This window comes from Sinohyriopsis cumingii, chromosome 17 (genome assembly GCF_028554795.1).
Source record: "Sinohyriopsis cumingii isolate HCF-2022 chromosome 17, ASM2855479v2, whole genome shotgun sequence".
In the NCBI taxonomy this organism is placed as follows: Eukaryota; Metazoa; Mollusca; class Bivalvia; order Unionida; family Unionidae; genus Sinohyriopsis; species Sinohyriopsis cumingii.
The window spans coordinates 88,271,490-88,297,960 of NC_142977.1; the positions used below are offsets into that span (position 1 = coordinate 88,271,490).

General features: G+C 36.8%; 1 protein-coding gene across 2 annotated transcripts in view; it reads right to left on the reverse strand.

Annotated features, from left to right (window-relative positions):
* Positions 1–26,471, reverse strand: part of LOC149779386 (cyclic AMP-responsive element-binding protein 1-like) — a 67,099-nt gene that overhangs the window by 17,453 nt on the left and 23,175 nt on the right. For both annotated transcript variants that reach the window (XM_089940032.1, XM_089940033.1), the window contains exons 4-5: positions 16,655–16,797; positions 8,514–8,669 (exon numbers count right to left, since the gene is read on the reverse strand). In XM_089940032.1, the coding sequence (XP_089796158.1) occupies positions 8,514–8,669; positions 16,655–16,797 (299 nt within the window). The remainder of the gene's footprint in view (positions 1–8,513; positions 8,670–16,654; positions 16,798–26,471) is intronic.

Here is a 26,471-nt window from a genome sequence, read left to right on the forward strand (position 1 = left end):
TGATGTTATGAGACTAGGGAAATCAACAATGATTCAAACTCTCGCCATTTTCTAAACATGTACTGGAATGGGACTAGGGAAATCAACAATGATTCAAACTTTCACCATTTTCTAAACATGTATCGGTTTGGGACTAGGGAAATCAACAATGATTCAAACTTTCACCATTTTCTAAACATGTATCTGTTTGGGACTAGGGAAATCAACAATGATTCAAACTTTCACCATTTTCTAAACATGTATTGGTTTGGGACTAGGGAAATCAACAATGATTCAAACGTTCACCATTTTCTAAACATGTATCGGTTTGGGACTAGGGAAATCAACAATGATTCAAACATTCACCATTTTCTAAACATGTATCGGTTTGGGACTACAGAAATCAACAATAATTAATTCAAACTTTCCACCATTTTCTAAACATGTATCAATGCAATGAAAAATAACCATTACCTAACTGAAACAAAGGTACTGTTGAGTAATTCTGCCAAAGAATTTGAACAGTTTCAAAGTTATTATCCTTGGGCCACAGCTGGTATGTCCTTGTGGCATAATCCAGGAATCAAACCCCACCTGATATTCACTGTGACTTGGGTCAGTTATCAAAGGTAACAATTCTCTAAGAAGACTATAATCCATCTCCTTCTATATAGTTCTGACCCAAAGCCAATGTACATATGTACAAAATAAGGTTTAAAAGCTCGATCTTGAATGTTGCACGAGTTGCAAAAACACACATAAGCATAATTTAAAAAATGGATGGCTGGGTAGAATCAGACAACCTATCTTCTAAAAGAGCAAGATTATTGACACACTCTTCAAATCTTGTCCAACACAATACAGCTAAAGAAGAAAACCTAAATTCTGAGTCAGAATATATTTGAAATGTCTGTCATGCAATTTAGTCTTTATGTGCACACCAATGGTGTTAAAATGGGACAACAAAAAATCTGACAATTAAATCAAGGGCCATAACTCTGTCATCAAAACTCAAGACACACAAACATCTTGTATAACCTTTATCAGACAGAATATAACTGCCTGTTAGATCTTAAGCCAGTTTAATATTTAGTTCATGACCTGCACGCCATGACTATGCCCAAATGAAAAAAAAAATGCAATTCCACCCATCAGAGAAGTGATTCCATGTCCATCTATTCAACCAGCATGGGGGGGTGGGGCGTGAACAGCACATATGCATATTCTGGCTATACAGTGTCAAGTAAAAGTAAGGTTGTAAAAATATCAAGGTTATAAACTGCTAAAATCTTCAGAAAGATCAACGCTTTCAAACAAAAGTAAATATTTTCTCTTACAAGAAAAATATAATAGGAAATGGTAAACTCATCCAAATAAAAGTAAACGTGCTACTAAGTAAATGACAAAAGGAAAATGTTAAAGCTTTAATGTATGCAGGATAAAAAGTAAAGGTTAATAAAATATAAAATTCTTAAAATGTTGATCAAAATTCATTATATCAGTTACTTTTGTTCAACACATTAACCCCTAGTGATGAGTTAACGTGGCATGAGGTAGTAGCCTACTGCCAAGCTCTGTAGCGTCATGGTCATGTATGATACACTAAAGTGGGTGGTATTATAGAAAGGCAGACAGATGTAGCTTCACAATGATACCAATTAATCTCGAATTTTTACTTGCACTACAAAATACACTGGGGAAAACCCTCACTTTTTGGACCTGATTTGTTTCTACTCAAAATTGGCCAGTGGTTGGAATCCAGTTTTAGACTTTTTGGTCTCAGATCTAAGGCAAACCAGTATGAACTGCAAACAGACAAATGAACCTTTGCAAAAAGTAGGATAAGATGGGCATTTGGAATAAAGAGTGGTCTCAATACAAAAATAATGGTTCCGTTTAGCAACACAAAAAAATACAACTTTTATCCTTCCGCTCATGCGCGAGCCAAATAGCCAATGAAAAATGATGTTTCTAACACAACTAGGCAGTATGCTATTGAAAGATCACCTGGGATTTTGTGTTTTCGGATCTAATTCAGAAATAGCTTTCAAAATGTGTTTCCTACTCGAATTTCAGCCGAAAACGACAAAAACCTCCAAGATATTTTCCTGGTGGTACATCATCATAAAGCTTCTTAAATGAGTTTGATTTTTTAAAATAAAAAAGTATGTTCCATAAGGTGGAAGTAACTATACTTGACAAGAATGTGTTCCACTATCAGTGAATGCTGATAAGATATACACTCTGATTGTGGTGTAAGTGGTCAGCTATGTGTGACCTACACATAAATGGCATAATACTATATCATCCCTGTTATTCATTCTATATGTGGGATGCTGCTCTCTAATGACAGTCCTTTTACAACAAAAACTTTCTGGTAATGCCAAAAACACACACGAGAAAGAGCCATTCCTAGCAAAGTTTATTGTCATTATTTAACAATTACATATAGTATCAGTCAGAAACAAAGTTCATATTTTCCATTTAAATGTCATAACATGTTTATTATATACACATTCTGCAAAATCATGGCTGGATTCCAAAAGAAGCTAATTTGTGTCTCACTATATGAAAAATTAGAAAAAGTGGTATTCATGTTTTAAATAGATACTTCTTCTGAAGACCAACTGAAACAGATAACTCTTTTCAATTTATCACATAATGAAAAGGAAACACTACTTGAACAAAATTAGTTTCTGAGACATACACATCCGAATGCAAATAAGCCACGAAAAAATACAAGTGAGTATTCAAATGCACACAGCATATAGCATAGTTTTCACAAGTACATAGCACTGAGTTTTCACAAGCACAGCTTTCAGTATTCAAATGCAAATAGCATTGAGTATCCAAATGCACACAGACCTGGGTATTAAAATGCACACAGACCTGAGTCTTCAAATGCACATAGACCTGAGTATTCAAATGCATAGACCTGAGTATTCAAATGCACACAGACCTGAGTATTCAAAAACACATAGATCTGAGAACTTAGCAGCATGCTCTGCAGTACACTGCAATGCAGAATGAAAAATACTGACAGTTCATGAAAACAGAGTATATAATAATATATCAAAGTAATTCTTTATGATACTGTCAAATCTTGATTAGCAATTTTTGTTTTGGTGTAGTGGTCTTAATATATGAGGCTGCTTGCTAAGAAGCTTAGGCAATCCAGACCATTTAGTCTAGTAGTAAGTACACCTGACCGTGAGCCATCATAGATCAGGACTGATCAAATCCCATAGGCCAATATCCTGGATTATACATTTTTTGGAGTTGGACAGGTAAAATTGATCATGCTGCTAAAAATATATCAAACATGACACAAGAGACAAATAAATGTTCCAACAAAATTGGATTGATCATTATCCATGACATCAGATCATCAACACTGAAGGAAAAATGTTTTATAGTTCTTGCAAACAATATCCCAAACTGGCACAGGATAAAAAATTGAGCCAGCATATTTGTCACAGTAACTGACAAATTCAGGATTTAGTCAAGCAAATTTAATGACAGCTTAGGACCTCATAAACCGAATGCAGCACAAGTATATGCATTACACCAGCCAACATGTGCAGAAACACTCCACTTGGAAAGGTCATTTTAAAACTAACTGAGAGCAAAATGGAAAACATACAATGAAAGTTCTTTTTAACACAGCCTACACACTAGCCCAATACTGAAAAGCATATTTTCTGATATGGAAATGCTGTGTGCACACTATGGAGAACAGTCTTAAGCTTGGTGTTAAGAGAACAGACTCGAGGCAAGAGATTTTGTTCTGTCAATAGATTAGGTCTTGAGAGAAGAAGCTGAGGAAGGTATGAATTCCAGAAAGCTTCCTTTCCATTCTAGCTGATGGAAGTACTGATGCTACCATACTGGAGCAAGAAATATTGTAAATAAGATAACTTGACAACAACAAATTCAAAATTTGGGACAAATGAAAACATAGGTGGGGCAAGTGAATTTTCTGAAACCACTTTAGAAACATCATTTACTGCAATGATAACTTACAATGTGTATTTCATTTTCTGGCTTGTAGCAAAAGCAAAATCCCCATATGTTGGTACCTGCCCCCCACAAGAATTCACACTAATTTCTAGTAAGACAACTCACAAATCTTTAACTGCATGTCTCTTATTCATTTAAAAAAGTATGTAAACTGGCACATGATGATCTGCCATATATTATAAGCTTTGATGAACATGAAGTTCAAATTTGTCTTCTGTTCTCCAGTGTTAAACCTTGAGCAAGCTCAGGGGAAAATCTTCTCTCCGCAAGCTGCAAGTGTCCCCTTAAATGTAACAAATTCCCATATCCTGATCATTATTGGGGAACAAAGGTACACAATGTCCCTTTAAGAGCACAATCAAGGTCCAACACTGGTTCGCCAGACTGTAAATTATTATATTAAATTAAGTTTTGAGTAAAATAAATGTCTTTAACAGTACATATCTGATCATAATGCCTTAGTAATACATTTACCTTGCAAATCCAGCCCTCACGGGCTAAAATATTTAATGATAAAAGCTAAAGTTGCCTGCCCAGAGAGGATCCAGTCTGAGTGGTCTCCCATTAATACAGGTATGACAGCTAGACCTACAATGTAAGACATCAACCCTGATAATTATGTTTTGCGGGTTGAAGCCTTACTGCCACAATAACAATGATGTGTAGCGTGTTCTGATGTCAAATAACATTGGAAAGTCAAATTTTCAGGGATATCTCACACACTTGGCAGCCCATATTGATGCTTTTCTAGAAATTAAAGTCTTGTTTTAGTCAGACTTTACATACTCTTATGTCTTTTTCTAATAAATTTGAATTCTCACACAAACAACTATACATGTTTTCAAGTTCCACTGGCTCATATTTCTGTTGGCTGGAATGTGATTGAAGCTGAGAATGCCTAAATCAGTTAAAAGGATCATAAGTATCTTGAACAAAACTATACAAACATTTTCTTCAACAGTAATATATTTTTTATTCATTCTGATAAAGAAACAAACTTCAATTGTATCTAATTTCAGTATTCCCTGCCTCCATCACATTCCAGCCAAATAAACTTATAAAATACATCAATTTGCTTGCGTGAGAAATTGAATTCATTAGAGAAAAGACATCAGAGTAAGTAAGTGTGCAGAAAACATTTTTATATGCAAGACTTCAAACTAATTTGTATTAGTTCTTGCAAATCAATGCTGTCCAAATATGTGAATTCATACTAATTTTGCATACTTGTGCACCCTGGCAGCATCTCTGAACCAGTGGTCAATACCAGCAGTTACAGATATGACTGACAACCAAGGGATGAAGTGACCATTTCGTGCATATTAGCCGATTCATTCAGGACAATGGTCTGCTTTTACATTTAGTCTGCCTAGAACAAGACGAACTTGCACATGGTTTTGTTGCTGATGACACCACCTTAGACAACAGTCCCCTGAAGAGAATTATGCTCTAATGGGTGAAAAGAATTTCCAGGAATTCAAGCAAAAAGTCTGTTTCTTCCTTTTAATGGCCAATTGTTGAAACCATCTCTGATATTCTTCAGCAAATAACAAGATTTTCAAATTACCTGCTGTGGTAGACATAATAGATGTCAGATTGGCACCATTTCCATTCAGACTAAACAGACATCATTACAAGTCTTCTGGTAAAAATCTTGTCAATACAACCCTCCATTCAGGAAGTGTAGTAAAAGCAAGATTTCCATGACACATAATGGCTGTAAAATTGGCACACCATTTTCATCTAGGATGAAAAGGTATCATAAAAATTCAACTGGTGAAAATCTCATGTTCATATAACTATCCATTTAGAAGGAATAAAGAGATAACAATATTTTGAAGATGAGGTAAATTTGCATCTTTTTTATTAAGGACCAAATAGACCATACAAACCCTTCTGATGACAGCCCATGTCAAAATTACTTTCCATTTAAGAGGTGTAGCAATAACAAGATCCTCAGGATGGCGACCATCGTGGCCATACTGGATGCTAGATCAGCACCCTATTTATTTTTGGTCCAACAAGACATTGTAAGAAGTATTTTGGTGAAAATACCATCCTAATATAACTTTCTGTTTTGGAAGAGTAACAACATGATTTTCAATATAGCTGCCATGGTGTTCATATTGGATATTAAATGCACACCATTTCACATTAGAACCAACAAGATATCACAAAAGTCTTCTAATGAACGCATAATGTTTATATGACCAGCAAGGGCAATAATTAGAGTCACCAGATGGCCGTTGTGGCAGACATACTGAATATTAGATTGGCATAATTTTCATTTATGACCAACTAGACATCACAACAAGTCTTTCAGTGAAGACCCTATGCTAATATGATCATCTATTCAACAGAAGTAGCACAAAAAGGATTTTCAAAATTAAAAGAGGTTGGAAGAAAATCTCAACATTTAAGTGAAAGTGAAGAGCACCGCATCTCTTTCCACAAGTGTAAATTAACAACTGTTGCCATGGGACTGGCCAGCATGTGATGTGCTGTTCAGTATCTGCACCATTTATGTCACAGACTCAATGCATTCCCAGTGGGTGTCGCAGTGGGAGAGATTGTGCTGGAAAACTGTCATTGAAATCAAGGTGAACATGGAGTCCATAGCAATGATATTTTGGACCATTTGTTGTATGTCACCAGTCCATCCATAATGAAGAGGCATTTGACATTTCCAGGCATGCAGTGACTGGAACTTCTGTATAAAATATGGCATGTGTCTCACTGAATGCACTGAAGAAACTGGATCATTTTCATCACTGTGAAAAGAAAGAACTACTGACATTAGGGTCCAGTAATTACCTCTATAAAAATACCCAACAAGTCAGCCACTCAACCAGACAGGTATCAGTCTGAATGCCAGTTGTTCTTTTTTCATTAGAATATGCTGGAACTCTAGACCAAGTTGTTTACACAGCAGGAGATGGACAAAGTGCTGATGGTAACAAGCAAAAGACTTCTTTGACTGGTGCTTGGAAAGTACAGCATTCTCATCATTATTAGGTCAAGCAAGGCCCATGATGTTAGTGAGCTTAATTTGTCATCTCTACAAGAGTGTGTCAAAGCCAATGTCGCATGCACAATCTTTGTACAATCTTGTCATTATTAGGTCAAGCAAGGCCAATGGTGTTAGTGAGCTTAAGTTGTCATCTCTACAAGAGTGTGTCAAAGCCAATGTCTCATGCACAATCTTTGATGGTACTGATGAACACTGCCTAAAGTGCTGACTAACCAAACAAAATGTTTGTCCTGATTGAGATACCTTAACTTTGTTAGTTTTACCCTAGCATATCCTACAGCCACTAGATACTCACCCTGAATACCACAGGCTAGTGAATGAGGTGATACTGAGGCACAAGGCTATTTCATGCAAGTGTCAGTATTCTGACAGGCTAGTGAATGAGGTGATACTGAGGCACAAGGCTATTTCATGCAAGTGTCAGTATTCTGACAGGCTAGTGAATGAGGTGATACTGAGGCACAAGGCTATTTCATGCAAGTGTCAGTATTCTGACAGCGATGCTAAGATTGGTGCTGACCTCTTGCTATCTAATTTGGATGGCAGAGTCTATTCATGATGGAACAGTGCCATCTGATCCTCCATAATGTTTTCAAGTTGTTTATGCTGTGACATCGTGATTGGGGATATGTGATCCACAAAACTGGTCCCTACTTATATCACGTGAGACAGGATCTGAGTTACACTGTTATACTCTCAGTCTGGCTCATATCTAACAGGGAAAGAAGACTGGCTTTCATACGCTTGAGGTATCAGGTCTACAGGTAAGCCAAAAATGGCTAGTGAAGTCGAGGCAATGAAGCTGGAACTGGGTCTGTACCTGTAGCCAAAAGGGATTCCCTGACCTGCTTGCAATATTCTTCCATCAGGAATTTTTACCAAGGTGGTGTTAGCATCAATGCTAATGATCTCTCAAAATGCATTTCTCCACCTTCCCTTTCTGTTCAGAATGTCTGCCGGGTACTTAAGTCCACTGACTCTCTGTTTACAATGTGCATATTTGACATGTACTGCCTGAGTGGCAATGCTCACAATCTAAATGTGTTTTATGATTATAAGCCAAGTCTTTGAGACATTTACATAAATTGCATTCAGTTCTAGCCATATTCTAGTATCTGCAAAAGAAATTGAGGAGTAGCCAGCCAAGCGTCATTTTATAAACTAATGCAACAAACATTACTGAGCTACTATACTGCAATGCAAGGGCCTAGGCAATGGCATATACAGATCAAGTTTCTGAAGTGTTGCTTTATAGCAATCACTACTGATTATACATCATCTATTGAAAACTACCTGTGTTTATCTGAACATAAGCAGAATGTTATACATGAGAGATGTGTGCCATGTAATTTAAACTTATTAAGGTGGATGCTGCAAAACAATGAAAAAGACTTAGAGATTGATGGATTATAAAGCATGGGATTATTGTGAGAATAATGGTATAATAAAAAAGAAACTATTTAATCTCTCCACAAAGCTTTACCTGGAATATAATAATGTTGACCATCAGGTCCTGTGGCATACTGCACTATTGTGGCTCCAGCTGTAACAGCTGTAGTGGAGGTTGGACTGGCATTTGTCATGGTTAGCGTCTGAAGCCCTTGAGTCATTGTCCCATCTGCATTTATCTGAAATGTGCCTGCAATAAATAAAAGAGTTATCAAAGTCAATTGGAAAACCACTCAATGTACCCTCCCTCAATTGGTATAGATGGGAGTGCAGATTACAAGCTTGATTCCATATTATCAACTTATGCAAATCAGACCTGAGGTCAATTACTTTTAGTGTAATAAATTTAACTACTATTCGGAGGGGAAATCTTGATTAAAATTTCAAGTGTTCATTTTTGGGAAGAGAAAATTATTAAATTACATTCCTTCATACAATGTAATCAATTAGTTATTGCTTACAATTGGTTCTATTTATGAAATCAGAACAATAAAGTGTATTTAAATTTCTGTAATATAAATAATATTATACATCCTTATAGCTGGCGATGGCGTATGTTTAACAAAAAATATACTGTAAGATATTCCCAATTTCACCCATATTTTTTACAAATTTTAATATATTACTCTGATGATCTTATTATTCACTCATACTAAATTAAAACACAATTTCTTAAGCAAGATTACACTGGATATTTTGCCAAAAACACATATTACCAATTACTTGGGAATATACAAAAATGAAGCTAAATCCAGGATCTTGCACCTTTACTGTCATCTCCTCATCCTCATTAAACATAGGGCTAGAATATCCAATGCACAGTAATTTAAAAATGTATGCTTGCCATGATGCAAAATCAATTCAATGAACTCTCTACATAATACTGATTCATGAAAAATAGACATTTTGGTACTCATTTTCATGTAATTTTCAAGTAGTCAAACGCTAAATTTTGAAAAATAATAAATTTCCATCCAGAGTTTCCAACCATATGCCAAATGTGATCATCTTCTCTCAACTGGTGTATACAAGTTCAGGTTACACACTTGGATAACTGACTTAAAGGATCAGTTTACATCCTTGTAGAACTGACTTTAAGGTTCTGGCTACATCCTTGGAGAAGCAACTTAAAGACTGATAGATGAACAGACATGACCCATTATAATATACGCTAGAAGGCAAAAGTGAGGATGTTTGACATGAGTATGATTCACATTCCTATTGGCTAAGGAGAATCAAATAACCTCTACCTACTAACAAGTGTTCAACTCAATGAATGAAGCATCTTTCCTTTGAGGCAAATTATGATTTTGCTTATGGACACAAGACGGACACTGAAAGCATATCAGGGTAAAAACATTAGACATACAGTACTCAAAAAAACTTGATAGCCTGACTTCTGTGCCCTATATTTCTAGATCTGGCCCCTCCCATATTCTAAGTATATTGCCATTGGTCTTCTAAAACAAATGCCTTAAAGGGACATGCCAGATCTACCATATTCATATAATTTGCATGACAAAGCTAGGAGTGACAAAACATGCTTATCTTAAACTTCTTAAAAGACACTGGTAACCTGATTAATATTTAGCACCTATTCATAGGTCCCTCATCCATAGGAATACTGTGTGTATCTTTGTGTGCAAAGTAAAGCATGTGACCTATGAAGAAGGAAACAATATTACAGTTCTCCTCAGTAATAAGATGCTTTGCTATAATGCAATTTTGCATATAACATAGTAGTGCTTTGGATCATATGACCAAGTTATAAACAATTTTTAAAAACGACTTTTGAACATCCATCAGCTGAAAACTTTAAATCAAAACCATGAACACATTTTCTCTGTGAACAATATACATCACACATTCTCTCTGTGATCAAATAAGGTGTATCTATACATTCACTCTGTGGACAATATGCAGTAAACATGCACTCTGTGGACAACATGTATCTACACATTCACTCTGTGATCAATGTGCATCTACATGTTCTCTGTGGACAATATGCATCTATTCATTCTCTCTGTGGACAACATGCATCTATTCATTCTCTCTGTGGACAACATGCATCTATTCATTCTCTCTGTGGACAACATGCATCTATTCATTCTCTCTGTGGACAATATGCATCTATTCATTCTCTCTGTGGACAATATGCATCTATTCATTCTCTCTGTGGACAACATGCATCTATTCATTCTCTCTGTGGACAACATGCATCAACACATTCTCTCTGTGGACAATATGCATCTATTCATTCTCTCTGTGGACAATATGCATCTATTCATTCTCTCTGTGGACAACATGCATCTATTCATTCTCTCTGTGGACAATATGCATCTATTCATTCTCTCTGTGGACAATATGCATCTATTCATTCTCTCTGTGGACAACATGCATCGACACATTCTCTCTGTGGACAATATGCATCTATTCATTCTCTCTGTGATCATACAATGTGCACCTACACGTTCTCTCTGTGGACAAAAATGTATTTACACATTCTCTCTGTGGACAACATATATCTACACATTCTCTCTGTGGACAATAATGTATTTACACATTCTCTCTGTGGACAATAATGTATTTACACATTCTCTCTGTGGACAACGTATATCTACACATTCTCTATATGGACAACATATATCTACACATTCTCTATATGGACAATGTGCATCTAAACATTTTCACTGTGGACAATAAGCATCTATACATTCTGTGGTCAATGTACATCTACACAATCTCTGTGGACAATATGCATCTATGCATTCTGTGGTGAACGTACATCTAAACATTCTCTCTCTGGTCAATATACATCTACATATTCTCTCTGATGACAACATACATCTACATATTCTCTCTGATGACAATATACATCTACATATTCTCTCTGATGACAATATACATCTACATATTCTCTCTGATGACAGTATACATCTACATATTCTCTCTGATGACAATATACATCTACATATTCTCTCTGATGACAATATACATCTACATATTCTCTCTGATGACAGTATACATCTACATATTCTCTCTGATGACAATATACATCTACATATTCTCTCTGATGACAACATACATCTACATATTCTCTCTGATGACAGTATACATCTACACATTCTCTCTGATGACAGTATACATCTACATATTCTCTCTGATGAAAACATACATCTACATATTCTCTCTGATGACAGTATACATCTACATATTCTCTCTGATGAAAACATACATCTACATATTCTCTCTGATGACACTATACATCTACACATTCTCTCTGATGACAGTATACATCTACATATTCTCTCTGATGACAGTATACATCTACACATTCTCTCTGATGACAGTATACATCTACATATTCTCTCTGATGACAGTATATATCTACATATTCTCTCTGATGACAGTATACATCTACATATTCTCTCTGATGACAACATACATCTACATATTCTCTCTGATGACAGTATACATCTACACATTCTCTCTGATGACAACACACATCTACATATTCTCTCTGATGACAGTATACATCTACATATTCTCTCTGATGACAATATGCATCTACACATTCTTTCTGATAACAATATGCATCTATGCATCCTGTGGTCAATGTGCATCTACACAATCTCTGTGGACAATATGCATCTATGCATTCTGTGGTCAATGTGCATCTACACAATCTCTGTGGACAATATGCATCTATGCAATTCTGTGGTGAACGTACATCTAAACATTCTCTCTATGGTCAATATACATCTACACATTCTCTCTGATGACAATATGCATCTACATATTCTCTCTGTGGACAATATGCATCTATGCATTCTGTGGTCAATGTGCATCTACACAATCTCTGTGGACAATATGCATCTATGCATTCTGTGGTCAATGTGCATGTACACAATCTCTGTGGACAATATGCATCTGTGCATTCTGTGGTGAACGTACATCTAAACATTCTCTCTGTGGTCAATGTGCATCTACATATTCTCTCTGATGACAATATACATCTACATATTCTCTCTGTGGACAATATGCATCTATGCATTCTGTGGTCAATTTGCATCTACACAATCTCTGTGGACAATATGCATCTATGCATTCTGTGGTGAACGTACATCTAAACATTCTCTCTGTGGTCAATGTGCATCTACATATTCTCTCTGTGGACAATATGAATCTATGCATTCTGTGGTGAACGTACATCTAAACATTCTCTCTGTGGTCAATGTGCATCTACATATTCTCTCTGATGACAATATACATCTACATATTCTCTCTGATGACAATATGCATCTACATATTCTCTCTGTGGACAATATGAATCTATGCATTGTGGTCAATGTGCATCTACACAATCTCTGTGGACAATATCAGGGTTCATACTGTACTATGAATGGTAAATTCAAAGACTTTTCCCAAACTTTACAAGACCACAAACAGAGATTTCCAAGACCTATTTTGCTAACATTGTGTATACAGGTTATATGAGAAAACAACGAATGCCAAATACTACAATACTGTTTAGTGATTAAAGTCAAACTATAATTAATTTCCTAAATTAGCATTATAGTGATCTGGAAGATAGGTTAACGTTTGTTATTTTTTCAGAAATATGTAACATACGTGTCAGATTTAATACAAAATAAACTGTTCTCTTAACAGACATCAGCACTGCTTTAAATGCATTATTATATTTGCTTTTTTTTCTCTTCAATCATTTTGGAAAGAGATGCCACCACTGTCATCTTTTCCTCTGCTCTTCTCCTAAGTGCATTTGACTCTGTTACAAGCACAATGAGTCCTTTTAACTCTGCCTCTTCTGCTTTCTGTACAGAGGAAGCATGTAGGCTGGCAATGTCAGCTTCAAGACGCAGCCTTTTGGCTTTAAAGTTCTTCCACTTCATCCAAGGCTAACTCCCGTTTCTTTCCTTTTTAGTTTTTCTTCTCATCCTTCTCCTCTGCTTTCTTCTTATCCAGATAGGCATGGTACTTATGTCTTGCAGAGGAGGCATATGTCATCATTTCATTGCTAACGACGATTTCCAAAGGTCCATCTGCTTTTCTCATTGTGTCAATGATTAGCCTTTGAGCTCTGAGGCATTCTCTGCTAAGGTTCTCAACAAATACCTGTTTGTTAACAGAAAATCCTCTCTCCACTGTTGCCTGCCCATGTGACAACAACAACATTTTCTGGAGAACATTCCAAAGTTCAACATATTCCTTTCTTTTAGAAAGGACAGAATAAAACACTTCATCAAGGCTGTCATCTGTTCTATTAAGCATTTCAAGGGATGATTGTCCGATTGGATAACTTCATCCACTAATTTTCCGAATTTTAATGAATCATAATGAAAACAAATAACTTCATGATGTATGAAAGTAATTTTTAATTCGGTTTTACATACTAGTAAGAAACGCTATTTAGACACAAATTACCATTTAAAAAATGGCTTCTGAAAAAGTGAAATAAAATATAGGGGTACAAACAAACGGGGATGTATAGTCAGACTATAGATACACAAATCAATTTCAGCAATGTGATTTTTTTTTAAAAATTTTTTTTATACCACTGGGGAAAAAGGTCGCGGGTCGGCAATGAGAAACGGGGACATTCCGTCAACTGGAAACACATTTTTTCATTCTTTTTTTTTATTTGCCTAATCAAATGATTTGACTTCCTACAGTTAAAGCTTCACAGCACACGTGAACGCCATTTTTTTTTTACTCGCAATTCAAGAACAACAACTCTTGCTTAACTCTACTATAGTGTACGCATGCACACTTTGAAACTGTTTATCCGTGAATTGAATTTGTTTCTATATTAAACCAAGGAACATTATTATGCAGAACAAAATTTTCGAAAATGATTTTTGTCCCTCAAACGTGTTAAATAAACCGACGGTATAAGTAAATTTAAACGGGCCCTCTTTTGCCATATCTCCCAAATCATCAAACTAAATAATATCTTATTTTATACCCGAAAAGTAATGAGTTACCATTATTTTGCCCAAAACTACCAATAGCTTATACTTCTGCATCTTTGTTCCACTAAATGAACAGTATGTAGTTACTAATTTACAACTTACCTTTGGCATGACTCGTAAGGGTTCCTTCTCCCATTGAAGCCAAGTTGATCGTCTTTTTACACAATGTACAAAATGCCTTTCGTTTACATAATTTATCCTTTTGCAGCCATTCCTTGTATTTCTCTTGTTCAAGCCAGATATCGTTGAAAGAGCAAAGACCTGGCATTTTTAAACACTGAAGATGTAAATCGACTGAACAAATTTTGAATCCTCGAGCGTTAATACTTTCGCACACTTTCTACGTAGAGTGAATTAGTGTAATGAACATTTTGATTGGCCAAAGATGATGGACTCATCCAATCAAATTGAACGATTCGTCAAAAGAAAGAAGCCAGGAAAACCAGTTACATCCGAAGCTAACGACCTTAGGCAATTTTATTTGTGACTTCCTTTGATGAAGTGTGTAGCCGTCTTGCTTTGATGAAGAGTGCACGTGTTATTGAAGTCACCGCCGAGGCCAACTTTGGATGGCCAAACAAAGCCTCTTTTGTTATTGCGGCGGCAATGAAACTGAACGAGTCATCAAAAGAACGAAACCAAGATAACTAGATTACAACCGAATCTAACAACCTCGGATAATTTTATTTGTGATTCTGGAAAGAAATTACAAATTTTGGGGTTTATTTCAATTTTCAAAGACTTTTAAAGACCTCAGGGTAATATGCTCGATTTTCCCAAACTTTCAAGGCCTTGAAAATGCTACCTCATTTTTCCCAAACTCTCAAAGACCTTCAAAGACCGTACGAACCCTGAATATGCATCTATGCATTTTGTGGTGAATGTACATCTAAACATTCTCTCTGTCAATATACATCTACATGTTCTCTCTGATGACAATATACATCTACATATTCTCTCTGATGACAATATACATCTACATATTCTCTCTGATGACGATATGCATCTACATATTTTCTCTGATGACAATATACATCTACATATTCTCTCTGATGACAATATACATCTAAACATTCTCTCTGATGACAATATACATCTACATATTCTCTCTGTGGACAATATGCATCTATGCAATTCTGTGGTGAATGTACATCTAAACATTTTCTCTGTGGTCAATACACATCTACACATTCTCTCTGATGACAATATGCATCATCATATTCTCTCTGATGACAATATACATCTAGATATTATCTATGATGACAATATGTATCTTATGCATTCGTACTGCGATCAAACAATGTGCATCTACAATACACATCTACACATTCTCTCTGATGACAATATGCATCTACATATTCTCTCTGATGAGAATATACATCTAGATATTCTCTCTGATGACAATATGCATCTATGCATTCTCTCTCTGGACAATATGCATCTTATGCATTCGAACTGTGATCAAACAATGTGCATCTCACATTCTCTCTGTAGACAATATGCATCTACGAGATCTGTGATCAATGTACTTCTAAACATTCTCTCTGTGTCAAAATGCATCTACATATTCTCTCCTTAGTCAAACAGTGTGCATCTAAAATTCTCTCTGGACAATGTGGATACATACATTCTCTATGTGGCCAAAACAATATGAATCAAAATATTCACTCTGTAGTCAATGTGCATCTACACATTCTCTTTGTGGTCAAACAATGTGCATCTATACTTCCTCTCTGTGATAAATCAATCTCTCTGGACAATATGCATCTACACATTCTCTCTGTGTATAATATGCAAACCTGTTCTCTGTGTGGACAAACAATGTCCATGCACACATTCTTTCTGTGTACAATGCATACACACATATTCACTATGTGCACATACACAATCCCTCTTTTGCTGAATAGTGTACATCTACACCTTCTATCTGTGATCAAACATTGCACATCCACAGATTCCCTCTGTGGTCAAACAGTGTGCATGTACACATTCTCTCTGTGGTTTATGAATCTGATCAACACATGCTCAATGTGAACAAACAATGTGTATAAACGCACTCTCTCTCTCTCTGGACAAACATTTTCCACAACCCAACCAAGATGCAAATTTTATGACTGACAGTGACCCATTATATGAGCAAGGAATATGACATTTTCTTAGCAAAAAGCTACTACACTTCTACCTGGAGTTTGCTGATAATGGAGTGAGCTGGCTGTCAAATTTGAAGCAGCATCTTCTGATTCACCATCTTGACTTTGGCTGCTGTTGGACTCTTCATCAATTCTTGAAACAGAAACAGGTGAGGAAAGCTCATTCAGGATTTTTCTGTAAAGATTTGAAGTGGTCATTATTGTTAACATTATTTTACACAAGCATGTTTTTAGCACAAGAACTTCTTGGCAAAAAAATACAAATAACTGAAGTCTGACCTCTATTCCTTTTTCCTTCTTGAAAATGCACACTAAATGTTCAATAATTACTGAACATACCATAGCAACAATGTCCACAAGACTTGGATTTTGATAGTTGGAATAATGAGAGACGAGCATAAGTTTCTAGATGGGGTGTACACATGGGTGAGGTCATATCTAGGTATTTTGAACTGGGAGAAAAGAAATGTAACATAGAGAACAGACTTTGTGTTTGATTTGAACAAATGGGTAGCCACAGAAGGGTACAAAGCAAGGGTGAGTAGTGCTGAATTCTTGGTACTTTAAGGATGATCAAAACTTTTAAATTTTCTGAAATAGAAATTGATATAAACCAGATAGAAGAGAATTACTATAGTCTCATCTACACAGTACAGTGTGACCCTGCTATAGCATGCTCTGTTATAACACGAATTTGGATACAACGCGGTCATGGCGTGGCTCCAGAAATTTCATATACATGTATATTTCTTGTGCGCAAAAAAAATTCTTAAAAGGTACAAAAAAAACCGTAAAAAGTTGCTCATCATTTTGGGGAAGAGATCGCGTATGAATAATACAAGACGATCATGGCTTGGCTCCTGAAATTTTATAGGTATTTTTCTCGTACACGAAAGTAAAAGTAAGAAAAAGAAAAAAAAAACGCATAAAAAGTTTATTCTGGGATCGCGTAGGTCTTCGCCAATGTCGCAAATTCGGATTGTTTTTCCTTATTGGCTGCAAAACATACCATGTGGTCTTTTTTTATTTGTTGGCGACACTGTTGGCTGTTTAAACTTTTATATACAACCATTGGTTTGGAGTACAGAAATTCAGAGGCCCCATGAAAGGAAGCTGCAAACTGGATATAAAATGCACTGAAATTTATCTATTGTTACATAAACAAATTCTTTGTCCATACTGATAAACCATCTAAACAGTACAGTGTTATATCATAATCTGCTTATCCTGGCATCTAGCATGAGTTCTGTATGTTGTGAAATATCCGCTTTTTTGTTGTTGACATTTCTGGTAACGGAGATCAACCGGACGAGGCATTGTCTTATAATCTATCTTTCATAGGATTTTTGGCCGCTCGCTAGTAATTAATATATTTACAAACATTGACATTTGTATGTGGATGGTAAGTAAAATTCCTCTTCGTTTCACTCGGATTTAAATCCTTCAGAACGCTCATGTTTTCTGTAATAATCCCTGTCATCAGAACACCTGCGTCTCTATTGTCCATTGACCCTTTGTTAATTTTCAGACGCATGCATGGAAGGCAGCATCACGCTGTTACCACAAATGTAAAAAAATAAAATAAATAAAAAATACATCTTACTTATTGGTTTAATCAATAGGCATGGAGTAACTAGAATAGTCTAAACGATGACCAACTCCTTTTTAAAAATGTACCCAGATAAAATAGTTTGCTGAAATTTCAAAGGAAACAGATTACCTCTGAAGCACCAACTGCTACGAAAACATACTCAGCAAATGGAAAAAATACCAGTCTCAATCATGCAATACAATTATTTGATGTTGCTGCCACAATAAGAAATGGGCATTCGTTTTGGTTCTCCAGAGCTGTGCTTTAGCGTTGACTTCAATAGCGCATGCACCCTTTATCAAAGAAAGCCGACTACAATCTTTCAATAACACCAAAGAACTTTTCTTCAAAGGAAGTTAGTACCAAACTTAAAAGTGATGGAAGCTGATGGATTTTTGCAATTTCCAACGTGACTGGAACACGTTAACAGTGCTGTGAAAGTTTCCTTTTTGTAGGGAAAAAGTTTATGCCAACGGCAGCTTAAAACGCAAACTAACTTTTACCGACTTGGAACGTACTTTAAAGTAAATGTGCTTCGTCATTTGTTACGTGATTGTGCTATGTTTTTCCACTGAACTCAGACCAATATGACCTGTTACAAAATTATCGAATATTTTAAAGCTGTGTGTGCATATTTTCGATGGAATCACTTGTATTGTGGATTCAATGTATATGATGAGGTTCGCAGGTGAGTACACGGTGTTGATGCTATACATTAGACATTTGTATATAAACAGGATTCATGTATATGTACCAATTCATGGTTCTCTAAATAAAGTAAACTATTATGTCTTCTCTGTTTTCACTACAGGTGTATTTCTCATTTAATCTGCATCAATTCATGATGTTAACTGTGCCGACGAAGCACGTATTTTACCGCCCGCATTTTTTACCCACCCAACCACCCCCACATTTTTGTGTGTGTGGGGTACATTGTCTTGAGCTAACTGACTTGGTTGCATATAACACGGCTCGGTATATAACGCAGTCGGGTTTTAAGGCTCCCAACTACACTGTACCAATGAACACACAATTGTTTAAGTGGTATTAACAGAAATGAAATTGTGAATGAAGCCCATGCATCTCAACTCCAGATATGCAGCCTTGCACATGTTCTATGACATGTTGGTGTAATGAATGAGTATTGTCTTGAGTGACACTAGGTTTTGTAATGATTGTGTGAAATTAATGTTGGTGTTGCTGATGTTTACTGTCTGAGGTAAAGGATAGGAATGAGCAAGTCTTTGTGTGGTAAAGAGTAAGAATGAGTAAGCCTTTGCGTGGTAAAGGATAGGAATGAGTAAGTCTTTGTGTGGTAAAGGAGAGCAATGAGTAAGTTTTTGTGTGGTAAAGGATAGGAATGTGTAAGTCTTTGTGAGGTAAAGGATAGGAATGAGTAAGTCTTTGTGCAGTAAAGGACAGGAATGAGTAAGTCTGTTTGGTAAAGGATAGGAATGAGTAAGTCTTTATGTGGTAAAGGATAGGAATGAGTAAGTCTTTGTGTGGTAATCAGAATGGTTTAAGTCTCATCATCATTCATCAGCAGCTTGTTACATGTCCTTCTTGACATTACATTAGAAATGTACCTCTATACACTTCGGATGGTAGCATCAACTTAGTTGGGTGACTAGATTTGTATATGTGGGTGTCATCAGCATAAAAATGCTGAGATACCAGATGACAATCTACAACACTTGAGAGGCTAAATGTATAGAACGAAGAGAATCGATCCAATAAAAGAACCCTGTGGATAACCAAAACATACATGAACTGGGCTTGAATGTTTGCCATTTACTGAGACAATTTGAGTCCTTTAGACTAAAAAATACTAAAGATATACTGGAGACAGTGAAGTCTATCAAGGTCTGTTGTGTCAAATGACAAGTCATGCTGGAGACAGTGAAGTCTATCATGGTCTATTGTGTCAAATAAGTCATGGAGGACCATAGTCTTTCAACTATCCAAAGCAGAGAGATGGTTGTCAACTACTTTCAGAAGGACAGTTTTGGTATCATAGCAAGGGTGATAAGCTGACTAAATTGCTATAAATAAAAAAGGCCAATTTAAATTTACATTAGAACAAGCTGGGACAGAAATGCATTTTCTACAATATTTTTTATGAAAGATATACTGGAAACAGGGCGGTAGTTTTTTTAAAATCTTTAGTGTCAAGTGTTGGCTTCTTCAAAAGCAGCTGTACTCAAGCAGCAGTGATGTCAATTTTGGATAAGTTCACATGACTCTGGGGGTACTATTCGTCAGAACTGTACATAAGAAACCTGTAGAAGCAACTTCTAATGCTGTTCAGGTTTTGCTTTCGAAATTCCTGTATTGCAGTTATGGTGACCATGAGTGGAATGAAATTGTCTTGTAAAGCTGATTGCTAATGGTTTGCACTTTGCCACAGAAAGTCTGCATACAGGTCCAGAAGGTTGACTGGGGTGAAAGTCGTTGGGAGTTGTGTATATTTGTTCCTTGACAGGAACTTGTAAGTAATACCAAAGAGCTCTTTGCAGTTGTAACTTTCAATGATCTTAGTACTAAAGTAGGCTGATTTCACTGCATGAACTTTGGGGCATTCTCCTTATCGACTTCATAAGACTTTTTTATAAACAGTAAGACTGGATTGAAAACTAAAGTATCAGCCTAACAGTGTTCTCTTTAGTAGTGCAAAGCTGATCCCTAACTCTACTATACCGTGAAGAACACATTTGAATGGATACTCTGCACTTGGTTGGTGGAACATGTTTGTCAAGCAATGAATCCAAGCACTTTATCAAGTTGTGCAACTGTGGGTTGCAACAAAGTTGTCAGGTTTGCTTGAATGTCATGTGTTAGTTAGGTTCTGTTTATCATATGGAGGTTTCACTTAGTAGCAACTAAAGATGGAGAATTAGGGACTGATCTGTCAATGTGGCATAGGATGCAGAGGTGACCTGATATAAGTTTGTAGGACACAATGAAAGCTGAAGATTATTATAATCAGGTCAACGAAGAATCCAGTCTAAACTGTGACCATGTTTATGGGTGAATTTGCTAAGGGGGCACTCACCAGTTATTATGTACTTTTGAGAGAGTGATGTATGCAAGGTGAAGTTGTTTGCATTTAAAACATGCACAATGGAGAGAATGTTGGCCTACCTCTAAGCTACATTAATGTAATGTGGATATTTCTTTGGATATTGTACTTTTGGAAATTGTACATGATCTAAGCACACTGCTAACTAAAATGACTGCTCCCTTGTGCTAAAAAATCAGCCTGAATTAGTCTAAAGTACACTATCCACAGCAGCTATTAAGACAGGGAAAATGAATTTTGCCAGACTAGACAATAACAGCTTCTGAAAGTGCAATGAATGAATTACCAAATATATAAAATGTAATTGGCTCTTTTTTTAAATACAATTTCCCTCTGAAGTTCAGGAATTGAAAATGACCAAGTGGAGCTAGCAAGTTTTTGAAAGGTGCACATCTGGAGTAAGGCCAAGCTGTATACTCTATAACCCATATTACACCCATCAATCATACACCAAAATAAAGGGAATTAAACTCTCTTTGAACTATACCTAAGATATACAAGGTCTTTATTAAATAGCCAGCATAACCTTCAAGGAAAGCCAGGGAAATTCTTTTCTTTAAAATTCTAAACCCTATGCAAAATACGAAACTGTAGAGCACCACCTAACTGACTGAAGTTGAAAATGTGCATGGAATCTGAGAGTTTTTTTTAAATGTCCATGTGTTTCCAGGAGAGTCAAAGTGAAAGCTGAAATCTTGCCTGCCACCTATCGAATATCTGTAGTTTAGGAGGATAACAAACTTGTTCTATCAGATGGACAATGGACAAAAGGCCAATTCTGAAAGCTCCTCTGGTCAGCAGAGTTAATAAGAAGCAGCAGAGGGGGCGAATCGGACAATTGGCTGAATCGTCATTTGGTTTAATTGATACTTTCTGCACTCAGCGGATCCTGCGTCGTCAGCGCCTGGTAAAAAAAAACGACGTCGTCATCGGGGGGGGGGGGGCAAATCGAACATCATTTAGTTTAATATACTTTTTGCATTTTCGATCCAGCGTCGTCAGCGTCCGGTAAACAAACGCGACAACCACGTTGATGTCATCGCCCCCTCTGCTGCTAAGGGGCCATTTACAATGAAAATCTTTATGATCTTACAAACAGAGTGATCACTAACTCCTCCTCTTGTAGATCAATTAGGTTATTTGACTGATCGGTAAGTCTGAAATTAATTCTTGTTAAAAACCGATTATGGCATCGCATATAGACCGGATTAATTGGACTCTCAACGATTAAAAATCCCGGAGCGGCTGTTGGTGAAAATGAATAAAGGATATACCCCTGTTGAGCCTGATTTGATTGCTTGGTATCCACCTGGTAACTCCCTTTGATAACATCACACACTAAATTGATTGCTATCACCGATGCAATATTTACGTTGTATGGAGCAATATGCCTACCACCCTCTCCGTTATCGTGTCTAAGGATAGTTGATGGACCGAGAAAATCATTAAGAGATTTTTTTAGTTCTGGCGCATTGTATCCTGGAAGCTTTAAATCGGGTAAATCGGCTTCTGTGATATTATACTCGGTTAGGAATTTTTGTTTATTATCATCGCTGTTAGCAGATATTGTTTTAACGATTCGTTCATTGATATATTCCATGTCTGATATAAGTTGATTTAACACCTCAACGTGTTTTCGTGTTTTTGTTTTCCGTAGCTGTTCTAGTTGTGATTGGTAATTACAATTAATCTCGGTAAACGCACCAGCGATATCATTTAAATTAACTGTGACCACGGCAGACGATTCAGGAGTTTCCTTATACGGAAAATACCATTGCATGGTATTCCTGTCTTGAAATATAAACCTGCTGGGTAATAACGTGTTTTTTATAATAGACAAATCATCTCGATAACTGGGATTAATTTCATGATACGATTGCGCATTCGTGTGCAAGTCCGCGGCGATTTCATGAGGTGGATTCTCAGGCCATCCTAGTATGGTTCTTATTGAACTGTTATAAATATCAACCATATACCCCGGTGTGCTTATTTCAATTGTCGACGATAACGTCAGTTCATGAACCGTAATAGCTATTTTTGATTCCTTTGTGGTAATCGATTTTATCCTGCGTTGAAATTCTTTATTGATTTGTTCTATTTGGTATGACCCAGTTGGTATTGTAACCTCCTTCCAGTCTGGGGTCCCATCGGGTTTATTTGTCCATGCAAAAACCAGCGAGTTATTAGGTTGTTGTCCGTTAAATGCATCCGCTCGGATATTAGGCCAACTGTGATATACTCGCAATTTTGCCAGCGCTATTTCCTTCACTGGAACTGATGATGGGAAGTTCACACTGAATTCGGGCTTCGTTGACATTATTGATATCATACTTGTTTGTACCGGAGTGGTGTTATCCGCGATCTGTTGAAGTAATTGAAACCCTTCGGGGTTCAGCAACATTATTATTATTCGCTGTTTTTAGTGTTCAATTTCAACACCGAATATTAACAACTTGCTTGTTTTCAGGAGAATGTTTTAAGCCCATTGAAGTGGTTTCAGCGACGTGGTTTCCGGCTTCCAGTTGAAAATCCTCGATTTTTGACATCGCGGAGTCATACAACTGGACCATCGTGGAGAATTCAACATCTGATATGAATGAATTATCAATCGACAACGAGATCAACCCGGATAATTTCGAGTACGCGTCGGATACTATTTGATGTTTTACTGTATACTCGTTGAGTTTTTTCTGAGAACACGATGATATCTTTCTAGTGATTGTGTTGGCAACTCCAGCAATTGTTGTCGCCGCAGAGATAGCGATTGGAACAGCGATCGGGGCCATCATGGTCACCGTGGATAAAATGACACCGGTACCAGCTACTATACCTGACACCGAGTACACGGCCACGTCGATGGTGGTTATTTTTCGGCGGTATTTTTTTATTTTTACACAGTATTGTTCGGAAAGCGTTTTCAAGTTCGCGGAGAATTCTTTTACGGTATCGAATCGATATTGATGTGACGTCGGTGATACCTCTGATTCAATTACCTTGGTGGTCATTTTTATTTTAAAAGAACTTGTGTTTTCAATTACTTACTTAGATCCACTACAAATTCCACATACCATGTGATGTTTGTAGTGTTTAAATTTCTATCAACGGCTCTAATTATAAACCGTTCAGTTGCATCCTTGTCAATGATTGTTGATATTGTACCGTTAAACCCGGATGAACTCGACGATGATATATTAAACTGCATCATTGAAACCAGTGTCAATCGATAAATGCCCTTAACAGTTGCGGTAATATTTACTATATTCTGTGTAGGAGTCCAAGTGAATGATCCATGCCGAATTGTGTATACTGTGTTGATGGCGTTCTCATGAGGGATTTTTATTTTTTCCAATTGCTCTGTCATTTTCGCTGTAATATCAGTTTTGATCGTTCCTATTTCCCCTGTATGCGCGTCTACACTTCTTCTGTTCGCTGCAACATTAGTTTTGATCGTTCCTATTTCCCCTGTATGCGCGTCTACATTTTTTTTGTTCGCTTCAACATTAGTTTTGATTGTTTCTATTTCCCGTGTATTCTCGGTCATACTTTTTTTGTTTGCTGCAACATCAAGTTTGATTGTCCCTATTTCATATGTATGCCCGTCTATACTTTTTTTGTTCGCTGCAACATCAGTTTTGATTATTCCTATTCCCCGCCAATACGCGTCTACATTTTTTGTTCGCTTCAACATCAGTTTTGATCGTTCCTATTTCCTGTGTATGCGCGTCTATATTATTCTTGTTCGCTGTAACCTTAGTAATGAGTATATTTATTTCCTGTGTAGACGCGTTTACACTCCTTCTGTTCGTTGCAACATCAGTTTTGATCGTTCCTATTTCCCCCCAATACGCGTCTATATTTTTTTTGTTCGCTGCAACATTAGTTTTGATCGTTCCTATTTCCTGTGTATGCGCGTCTACATTCCTTTTGTTCGCTGCAATATCAGTTTTGATTGTTTCTATTTCCTGTGTATGCGCGTCTACATTCCTTTTGTTCGCTGCAATATCAGTTTTGATCGTTCCTATTTCCTGTGTATGCGCGTCTATATTATTCTTGTTCGCTGTAACCTTAGTAATGAGTATATTTATTTCCTGTGTATGCGCGTCTACATTATTCTTGTTCGCTGCAACATCAGTTTTGACTGTTTCTATTTCCTGTGTATGCGCGTCTACATTATTCTTGTTCGCTGCAACATCAGTTTTGATTGTTTTTATTTCCTGTCCATACGCAGTGATATCATTTATAGTTGTTGTAATTTCATCCAGCTTGGTATTTTTTTTACCAAAGAATTTATCAAAGTTGTCATCGATCCTGTTAACATTTTTTCGTAACGTGTAAAATTGGCCCGACAGCGTTGTAAACTCCAAAATAGTATTTTTTATCCCTGCAAGATTCGGTTCGGTCACCGGGGGGGCTCCAAAAAAACTCCACCTCGGCGAATTTATTCACCTGCGCGTCAAGTTTGGTCACCGATCTATCTAACATCATAAAACCGTCTTGGATTAATGTTACCCTATCCGTTATCGTCGATATATGTTCACCCGGTTTGAGTCGTCCGTCGCTGGTATACAATGCGATAGTGTTCTCGGCGGCATCACGCTGTCGTGTTAAAACGTCGTCGAGTGACACATTACTGGATTTCAATTTACCCTGGCGGTCTTGAAGTACAACTATTTCCCCCGGGTCAACACTGGTTAGATTTAACGTATCAGCGATTTCATCCTCAATTAGTTTTTTTATGTCATCGGTGGCGGGCGTTTCCGTGGATTTTTTCAGCGCCGAAACCGGTCGTCCCCAGATATCAATCATTGTTATCTAATGTAATTGTCTCTAAATTTCCCACTAGTGTATTCGTTTACAACCACATGAGGTGGTTTCCGCGATGATGAAATCGCCGTGAGTACGTTCAATACCTCACGGCCACATATCGGTGGGTCACTTAATTGCTGTGTTGGCAGCGTGGAATAAAAAACCGGGGCTGAACACGCCCGGATATACCGCATGAATTTGTTCGGCGGGGCTAACCCATATGAATCAAAATAGACGATCGCACGCGGATCAATCGCGTATGCAACCCAATGAGTTCCTGCTCCGGAGGATTTATCGAGGTTAATTATACCGGTTTCAATATTCCTTGGTTTTGTTGGTAATTGATCCCTCATAAAAACACCTCTGAAGTTTT